This window comes from Sinohyriopsis cumingii, chromosome 3 (genome assembly GCF_028554795.1).
Source record: "Sinohyriopsis cumingii isolate HCF-2022 chromosome 3, ASM2855479v2, whole genome shotgun sequence".
Taxonomy (NCBI): domain Eukaryota; kingdom Metazoa; phylum Mollusca; class Bivalvia; order Unionida; family Unionidae; genus Sinohyriopsis; species Sinohyriopsis cumingii.
Genome location: NC_142963.1, coordinates 57,192,443 through 57,203,111, shown reverse-complemented (window position 1 = coordinate 57,203,111; position 10,669 = coordinate 57,192,443). Strand labels below are relative to the sequence as shown.

Here is a 10,669-nt window from a genome sequence, read left to right as displayed (position 1 = left end):
TATTTTACCAATGTGATGCAAGATACTTTGCTACAAATATTGCTGCAAATGTCACCCTTTTTCCTGCAGCTGCTTTTACAAAAGTTCATAAACAAACTTTGCTTCATTTTATAAAATTTGTTATTGGATTGACGTGGTATGAGCATTTTCCTCAGGAATCAAGTCCTCAAACATTGATGAGAGAGAGGCAAAATATTACTTCGTGTAGAGTGTATGACTGATATATGGCATGATCTCTTTGACAAAATTTGTCATTATATGGTGAAATCAACAATTCTCTATACACAAGCATCTTATTTTTATAAATGTCTTTGTGTACATTATTTTTTCAAAAAGGTATAGTTATGTAATGGCAACTAAAAGAACCTTTAAATGGTAACAAATTTTTTATTTCCATAGCAGTTATCATATAAAAATAGGATTATACACACAATTTCAGTGCAGTTTTACATTTAAATTATTCTGCATGATATTCTTTTTACAAGATGAAATTATTTATACAAAATATGCACATCCCAATAGGGTATTCATAAAACAGACTATATGATACTTATTGGATTATGAATATTTAGACAGGATCATACATATGAGATTAGAATATATTCACGAAATTCATTTTTCTCTCAAAAACAAAATCTCTGAAGTAAAATGGTAGCAGTTGCATTAGAAGTGAACAAATTCATAGAAAAATATTAAAAAGGTGTTCAAACATAATGAAGAGATGAATGCCCCACTGGCCAAAAAAAGGCCAGGAAACCATTACATGTACATTTTCTTCGTCTGGCAAAAACCCCATGTCTTTATGATTTCTGTTTAGGAGTAGTGGTAAGGTTTGCATGATGAATGCCAAGGAGGACAAATTTGTTCTTAGATCAGTACTATTTTCACTGAATAGACTTTGTAGGGTGTCTCTCAGTGAAAACCCATGTCAATATGACTTTGCATTCATGGGTATTTGTAAAATTTTTAAGATGGCTGCTATGACGAATGTTAGATTGGCACTACGTTCACTGAGGACAAACTAGACATTATAACAATTACTGTAGTGAAAACCTATCTGATCAGACCATTCATTGCTTTGTGAACTGGACACTGTGGTGGCCATAATGGATATCCAAAAGGCACCATTTTCATTTAGGACCGATTAGACATCGTAAGAAGTCTTTTGCTTAAAACCTATGTTAGTATGGTTTTTCATTCAGGAGTAGTGACAAGATTTTCAAGATGGCCACTGTGGTGGCTGTATTGGATATCTGACTGGCACCATTTTCGTTTAGGACAAACAATACATGATGCAAAGTTTTGCAGTGAAAACTCCATGTCAATGATTTTCTGTTCAGGAGGTGTAGCAATAACATGATTTCTAAGAGCCATACTGGGGTTTTAAATTGCACCATTTTCATTTAGGACCATTTACACCATGGGATGAAATGTGTCTGTCAAGTTTCATGGCAATTCTTAAAGTTAATAACAGGTAACTTCTCTATTTTAATTTTTTTCTTACCCATCCTTCAAATGCTAAAAAAAGATTTAAAAATCTGAGCTAGAGTTGAGGGATGCAGTACATGATGAACTAATTTCCTCTAGCTCACTTACAAATGACTACTTAGACCCACAGTTTGACTACCTGGACATTTCTTGAGACAAACAGACAGCATCCAAATTTTGCCTGCCTGAATCATGTGTACATTGAACGATAGTGGTTGTTCAAGGGGATGAAGCAGAAATGTATTAAAGAGACCTTGATTGTACACTGGTAAAGGAATAGCAGCTATGCATAGGCAGTGTCACAGTTTTGATAATCGGTACGTTGGTGTACTTGCTGGTACAGATATTATCCATTTTTTACTGCAACTATTTTAGTTATTTCACCATTCTGAACATAATTTCATTCGTAATAAAACTCATTTAAAACAAGATTAAATTGTTTATTATTTGCCAGTGACGCTGCAGTTAATCCTGATACATTTTGTCCCAAATGAACATTTTACACACATAATTAGCCTTTTAGACTTGGTCTTTGCTTCCATCTCTTCTCTCCTATTTGGTTAGGCACCAGTTATAATATACAAAACTGGCAAGAATTATAACTATATAGAAGCTTGAGTAACATGATTTTGTATGCCATTAAACAAATGAGACAACAATGTAACCTGCAGAGGAGTAAATTTGATGACTGCTTAAAGCACAGAGGCACTAAGGGCAAAACAGGAAGCCCAACCACTAAGGGCAAAACAGGAAGCCCAACCAGGCCTGATATGACTCATCTAGTTTACATAACTTGTCAGTTTTCTAAAATAAATGTTATCTCACTCGCCGAACTCATCAAAGTTCCTGATGATATGAGCCCTCATTTCAAGTTTGATCAAAATCGGACGAGAAATATGGCTTCCAGATGGGCAAGAAACTCAGCCAATTGGAGGCAAGATCACTTAATTTTTGTGGATCTTGCACATAATCGAACTTGTCCAAGATCTTAATAATATAAGCACATATTCCAAGTTGTTTCAAAACTGGATCAGAAATATGGATAACACAATGGACGTAGGACAATATCAATAAGCTCACATGGTCTTGCTAGCCATGTGAGCTAAAAAACAATACATGTCAAACAATATATATATATATATGCAAAATGAATGCAAAAAACGATTTTGTTGTCTGTTTTCTAAAATACAGAAAAAAGCATTAATCCGTGTAAATAATACTAAGGTCTTAAATTTATTTTCTTCTGTACATTACATACATTTTCGCTGGAAACTGAGTAACAACTTGGGAATATTTTTACTTTATTTTTGTAGTTAAATGTTTTACTGGAATTTAACCAATAAGCCCCAACTCTTTCAAGAACAGCGAGTGTTTTAGCAATAATAAATTGGCAATTTTTAACAGATACTTCATACAGATGAAACAGGCAGGAGTGGTCAATACTTTTCAGTATCAATAAAATCTTAAAACATTTTTAAAAAAAACTTTAAAAATTATTTTTAATAAAAGATATAAATTAAACACTGCACTATTAATTACCTATATAAAATCCTCTTTTTCTCCATGCAAACTACCCCTGTTCCCAGCATGAAAAAATGCACACAATGGTAGATTAAATCCATGACAAAAAAACAATGGTCTCATATTTTCTTATTATCCAATTAGAGAAACAGGTCTTGTTTATGTCCAACTAATTGGTTTCACATTGCTAAAAGTAACATCAATTCACAAATAGACAAAATAAGTACAATATAATTCAATGTTATCCTAATTCTGAAAAATTCAAAAGATATGTACTGTTTTGTTCCATACAAGTTTACAAAGATTTTTCTTTACTCATTATTTATATTGGGACAAGAAGCAAATGTAACAGAAACCTTGTGTTGTTAAGCCTTTCTAAATCAAGCTTCAAATTAGTTCTGTTTCTATTCTATATTCATTTCCTTCATCGTGGGGTGCTGGTCTGGTGCTTGAGCGAGGGCTTGATGGTGGAGTATCAAGCTGCACCTCTGTTTCTATCCTGGGCTCATCTTCCTCGTCTTTTGGTGCCTCCCATACGGGTTCTGGTTCTGGTTCTGGTGGCCTTTCATCTAACCGCTGTTTACTGACCTTGGCATAAGTTGGTGCTGGGTCTTCCTGATGGACTTGTTCAATAGCAAAGCCATGGTTATCATAAACTGGTACTGGCTGCACAATGGTTGAAATAAATAACATTAAAGATCATTCTGTATGACAAGTGTATGATATGAATAAAACTATGCTAATTTTGTCAAGACAATTAGTAATAATTCAATGCTTATACATGTAGCACTCTAGTTTACAACATCTACATTGCACAATATGCTAAATTTACTTGCATAGCATCAATGAAACTTTTGTAATTCACAGCAATTATTTCACATTACAAGATAACATTGTTCAGTTACAAATATGAAATGTTTTTATTTACACCACAGAACCTGAAACTTATCTAAATACAAAATGTAATCCAGATTTGATAGATGAACAGACAAGAGTAACACTATATACCCTACCACTGTCTTGATAAAGCATAAAAAAGCTAATGCATAAAAAAATCAGGAAAGTGCAACCTAGATATGGCATGGTTTTAAATTATACTTAGCCACTTTCAACATAATTTTTCAACAAGTAATATCTGGGAGCAGCAGACTATGTGACAAAATTTGGAATGATACATTTATTTTGTAGAAAGAAAGATTATAAATAGATAGCCAGTAGGGCAACCATTTCTTTAAAACTAATGTTGCCCATTGCTGTATCCTTTATTACAATGTCAGTTAAGAATTTTGAATAAATGAAAAAGATCCAACTTATTATGACTAAGTCTGATTGTTACAAAACTAAGTCCTACCATGGGAAATTTTAACAATTACATGTATATTTGCCCCGAAGATTGCATATGACACTTTTCATTGTCCCAACAAGAAACAGAGGGTTGTTCCTGCTGTCCCCCTTCCCACTTGCTCTGTATTTTTTTTCTGCTCTCCTCTATACCACTCCAGACCACAAAAAAATTCCCCATAAAACTTTGTTGAGTTCTATTTATTTAATATATTTTTATGTTTATCTAATGTAGATTGCATTTACACAAAACTTCATGTTTTATTCCAGGTCGGTGGAAAGAAAAAGTTTGATACAGTGTAGGAAAATATTAGGGCTTTCAAGCTGATGAATAGCCATATGCCACATCAAATGAATTCTTTTCCTCGATTCAGATCAAAACACAATGCGGTTTTGTATTCATTGCATAATCCCCCTTTTATGCTTTTCAATTTTTGTCAGCTGTAAGGAATGAATAGAATTAGTTAAGAAACTGAGATCTGTAAAAGTGAAAAAGGTTACATCATGCGGACATCTGTGAAATTTTGTGTTGTTTCTATTTTATTGCCAATAGATAATGTTCTACATTTCATCATTGGCTGATTTTTAAAAAAATGCCACTTTAGTTGAAATAGGGACCATTCCTTAAAAAAGTGTCCATATCATAAAAGATAACACTTTTATTCTCCCCTACAATATATAATACAATTCACTATGTTTTGCAGGGTACCACTATTTTATCGATTTTTTTGGTTACTACACACTATAGATTTAAGAATGCAATGAACAACATTCTTTCTGTGTTAGCGATAAGCTGTTTGCTGTACTTCACAAATTTAAGCACTGGAAAAAAAATATACTTTGGCAGCATCATGAAAATTTATACTCACAAACAAGAGAGGTTCAGATGCAAACACAAAGAAACCTAATCTTCCAGCATATTATGAGATGGCAGATCAGGGTTTTTATGTCCTTTGTGCAATGATCAGTGCTAACAAACAGACCCAGATCTGCCAGTGCATTATGTGACAGCAGACCTGATTCTATAAATTCATTGACATTAAAAGTTTATTTACCTCTTCATTTTGAGTCTCGTATGTTCTACGATCTGTAAAGGAAAAAAAAGATAAAAAGATCTAACTTACAAAAGATATGTGAAATATAAATTGTAAACATATATATCGACTAAAAAAGAGATTTTGACATTAAAAAGAATTTATCTAGAACGTTGATGCAAAATGGATAGATAAAGGGATGTATGGAAAAGTAACTGCTGTGTATGATATATGTTGAAATATGCCATGACATTTTTTAAACAAAAATCACAAAAATACATGATTCCAATGTAAATGAGATATGCATATATATTATATTATATAGTTCCTGAATTGTGAAAATAATATTCATACAAATAATGCTTCCATAAAGGACAAAACCAATTATAAAAAGTCACCTATTTTAACAACAACCTGTCTTAAACAGCAAATTTTTGAGCCACATAGAAACTAAATTTTACAAGGTTACATAAAGCAAAATATGAAATAAACCTCTATTAAGCAACTACTTTTTTTTTCAGAGACCACTTGAATAATATTAAAGAGGTGGCTGCTTACGACAGGTTCATCTGCAATTCCAAATAATATTATATCAAAAAAGGATCCTTCTTTCTCCTTGCTGTATTTGACATTATACCTGCACATCATAAGTGCAACCCTTATCGTTGGTAAAAATTCTAAAAATATCAAGTGCTTGGCACACATTTCTATACACGTTTTGTTAGAAGGAAGCAAATGCTAACACCTGAATGGAACATCAGTACTTACAAGGAAATTATCTACATTAATGCCTATTATGGCTTGATGTCACTTATCTTCTTTGTTGTTGTTGTTGTTGTTGTAGGGTTTAACGCCATTTTTCAGCACACGATAGGCTATACATGGTGGCCAGTATTAGTGGTGGAGGAAGAACCCGGGAAAACCCCGGAAAGAACCACCGACCCACGAGAAGCTACTGGCAGGCTTTCTCACATACCCACATTGGTTGAATCCGAGACTCGAACCCACGAAGACAGAGGTGAGAGGTGAGATGGAAGTGATCTGTAATGGAGAGCGCTTTAGACCACTCGGCCACTCAGGGCCCCTATCTTCTTTGTTAAAACAGTCTCAGAAATGGATCTTGCATGCACTCCAATGGGAGATAGACTAGATAACAAACATCTTCAGTGGATGGCTCCCAAAATATGTAAAGGGAACTAACTCTCCTAGCAGGTACATGAATGTGATAGTCATTGTTTATGACTTCATAGCTGTATGCATATTGTGATAGGTTTTAACACAAAAAAGTAAAATTATTCAAATAATACTATTTTAAGCATTCTGTGCCTGTACTAGGGTAAGTTGCGCTTCATATTTGGAACTTTTTTATACTTACACAGAAGTCTCTTTTTATCTTGCCCTCTGAAATTAAAATTATAAAGACATTCAAATCCAAATAATTTTTATTATCACCTGAAATTTGACTATTTTGTTATTTCCAAATAATGTATCAACCAAAAAATTATGAATAAGTATTTTGTGAGCTGTTATTTCATACTCCTGAACTTGCCTGTACTAAACTTTTTACAGTTTTAAGAATGCATCGAGAAATGACTCCATTTAATTAAATGTCCAGTTTCATTATATCTGTATGTATACATGTTCTGAAAATATCAAAATCTAGTGCATGATGAAAGAAAATTCCAATTAAAAATATTTCATAATCAGCTATCAAAGTAAAGGAACAAGATATTCCAGGTCTTTTCCTGGGATTTCTTCCTGAATAAAATTAATTTTCTTCAAGGATTATGTTAAGCAATGAAATGAATGGCACAGAAAGTATCCAATTTTAAAATTAAAATCATCTATTTTGAGACTTCACTAAAATATCCAAGCTTCAACCTGAATTAGACATTTGATCATGCATGTAAACACTAAATGTATAATTAAAAAACAATGACAGCTGTAGTGAAATTCATGCAACTACACAGACATCATTCAAACTGTACAGATGAATCAATATTCATCATTCAAAATGTACAGAATGAATCAATATTCATCATTCAAACTGTACTGAATGAATCAATATTCATCATTCAAACTGTACAGGATGAATCAATATTCATCATTCAAAATGTACAGATGAATCAATATTCATCATTCAAACTGTACAGAATGAATCAATATTCATCATTCAAACTGTACAGAATGAATCAATATTCATCATTCAAACTGTACAGAATGAATCAATATTCATCATTCAAACTGTACAGAATGAATATGTTCAATAATAATTCTTTATTTAAAGAAGGTAGCTCAATCAGAATACAGATATCTCTAGTTTTTCTTGAGAACATCTGCTACTTTCTAACAGTCTACATGCAATGAATCTAACGAAATGTGTAGGAAAAGTAGTCACAATATATAAAAAGATAAAACAATCAGTTGATATGACAAGATTACTCTGACATATCAACCATAATGAAAAAGAAGACAGCATGCACAGAGACAAGACACTAAGAATTGAAACAAGAAATGTAATAAAATATAATGACAAGTACAAATCAATTAAAAATTAAAAATCAATTTTCACGAATTTGAGGTAATTTTCTTTAAAACCTTTGGGAAATTCATGTGATTAGGTTGAACAAAAAGCATATGGCCCTTGAATTACATAAAACAGTTCTCTCATACATTTGGGCATAATACATTTTATACATTTGTAGACGTGTACTACCTTCTAAAGGTTTAATTGGTCATTTACTTGAAGCCCATTTCAGTTTGTGGAAAAGAGTCTTAGTATGTCAAAAGGAGCATCCTGAAATAGGCAAATTACTCTTTTGTATCTTGCAAGGACAGGTATTTCTTAATTTTACTTGGTAAAGTTAACTGACTTAAAAGAGATCTGCATAGTCAAAATGATTGTCCCACATTGTTATTTTCAACTATCACTCCTAAATTTATTTCTTCCTCAACATTTTCAATGAAATCTCCATTTATTGTCAGATTCTGCAGTTTCTCAGAAGTCTAGCCTATGTATACATGTGCATTGTACACCCCAGCTCTATACATAATACTGACATGATTTTGACCAATTTCAGCATTTGGTTTTTGTGGTAGACTCCCACCACCATATTCTGATATCACTGACATCACATGACTCTGCAGTTACTGGTTGCTCAGTGATACGAGAGAATTGTTTAGACAAGTGTCTTAGAGATCATTTGTTCCGTTTCCAAACTATTTGTGATTTAGCTGAGTGGACAAAGATATGGACCTGCCTAAATGTCCTATTGAACAAATATACATTGACTTACAGAACTTCTACAATTCTGATAATTTAGCTCAACATATTAATTCTCTTTTTCCCTGGAGATTCTTTTCATTTTTGCAGGAAATGCACTTTTTTGGTTTACTTCTGATTACATTTGTAAAAAATCTGTTTCTGGGATATTTTTGTTTTGCTGCTTGCTTAAGAGTATAAACAGAATGTAACTGATTGGTTATTTTTCCTGTGCTTAAGGGTGAGAATTGGATATCATGTTGCCTTTTTTGTGGCCTATTGGACCCAAGATTTTTGTGTCCTGGTCCTTTTAAAATCGAAATCTTCGATCTACCCTACTATCTGCATAGGTTCTTCTGCCCATGCACAGTTTACACTGGTCTGTCTTCGTTCCATTAATGCAAAAAAGTAAAAAACCCAGACACAATCTCTTTTTACTAAACTGGTAATTTCAGACCTAAAAAAGAATCTGGTCTAAAAAGATATATTTCTTCTGCCATATTTTATTAAAGTGAACTCAAAATTTACATTTTTTAGTATCATTTTTCTCCTTTTCTGTAATACCACTTGCTCTGTATCATTTTTCTCTTTTTCTGTAATACCACTTGCTTTGTACACCGCTCCCTCGATAACTCGCGCCCGGATAACTCGCGATCCCGCTTATAACGCGGTGTCCGTCTTGTCTCCCGACTTTTTCCAGAGAAAATGTATTTTATTTAAAATATCTTTAAAATACGCTGAACATGAAAAAATTACGATAAGAATTGATAAATTAAACCTTGATACATTGCTTGTTTTATCATCGAAAATGGTGATTAATGCCCGTAAAAACATAATCCATATTTTGAAATTTGCAAGTTCTAAAGAAGAAATAATTTCAGAGATCTCGAAAACGCTTAATTACGTGTATTTGGACGCCAAGTTTTGATCTAGAATGCAGAAAATCACAGGCGGGAGTCCTCCGTATGCATGTAATAGGTGCACGGGAAAATTCAAAGATTTGCCAGTCCTGTTTCAGCCACCTGCTTTGTGGGAAAATGTGTTGATCAGTTAACTGTGCTGATATTTACAATGACAGAATTCAGTGACTGAAAGACTCTTTGATATACTGTTGCCATTTTATAAGAGTACGTTAAAAAAAAAGAAGAAAAAGAACATGATGCAACAGCTAGGCGGCTAGTTCAAAGGCTTTGACTGGCGGCTGAGTGAGAAAATGTACTGATATTTAGTGATTGAATTCAGAGGCAGAAATACCCAGTTTTAAAATCCTAGCGAGACCTCTGTTTAAAGATGTCATATATTATGTAAGTTTGTATGATAAATAGTTGTCAGTATACTGTAAATAAACAGTCTGGTGAAATAGCGATCAATGAAAACTTCTGGTTAATGCTAACAGGTGGCAACAGAGAATGAAATAAACACCAATTAAATGTCTTCCTGTGTGAAACTCACGTTCTAATCCTTTAATTCCGTTTTAGTGTAAACATTATAATCACAACATATTCTGTTCACTGAAAACATGAAAAAGAGTCAATCGACCGTCACATCGAAACCCGTGAGTACTTCTGTGAGAACCTAATTACATGCCGGCTTTGTTTTGATCAACAACTTGGGGAAGTGTTTGTTGCATTAAAAAAAATCAATTACAAGAGACCTGGGGTGCTGGATTAAAGGTCTTGGAGCTGCTTTGACGTAAAGCAAAACAGTAAGAGAGACAGCGACGATGATAGTGACTTCGAAGGTTTCAGTGAAACTGATGTCATTAATGCCAAGGCTGTTTGGGAGAAATTCGTACAGACTCATGGTCCTGAGATGGTCGTTTCTCTTGATGATATGGAGGAGTGGATTTGTGCTGACAATGACTGCCCCACAGCCGAATACATGTCAGATGAAACTATAATTAATTCTATAATGAACAAATTTGCAGCAGAAGACGATTCTAACTGAGTAACACAAGTGTTGAAAGTGATGCAGACGCAGATGTTGCACCCCCCCTCCCCACCCCTCTGCACAGGAAGCAATC

General features: G+C 33.5%; 1 protein-coding gene across 2 annotated transcripts in view; it reads right to left on the bottom strand.

The window, feature by feature from the left end:
- Nucleotides 1-367: 367 nt before the first annotated feature.
- The window catches only part of LOC149802902 (cadherin-87A-like), a 189,389-nt gene continuing 179,087 nt past the window's right edge, over nucleotides 368-10,669 (bottom strand). For both annotated transcript variants that reach the window (XM_089952397.1, XM_089952398.1), the window contains 3 exons: nucleotides 6,760-6,785; nucleotides 5,406-5,437; nucleotides 368-3,675 (listed from right to left, as the gene is read on the bottom strand). In XM_089952397.1, the coding sequence (XP_089808523.1) occupies nucleotides 3,397-3,675; nucleotides 5,406-5,437; nucleotides 6,760-6,785 (337 nt within the window). In that variant the 3' untranslated portion in view covers nucleotides 368-3,396. The remainder of the gene's footprint in view (nucleotides 3,676-5,405; nucleotides 5,438-6,759; nucleotides 6,786-10,669) is intronic.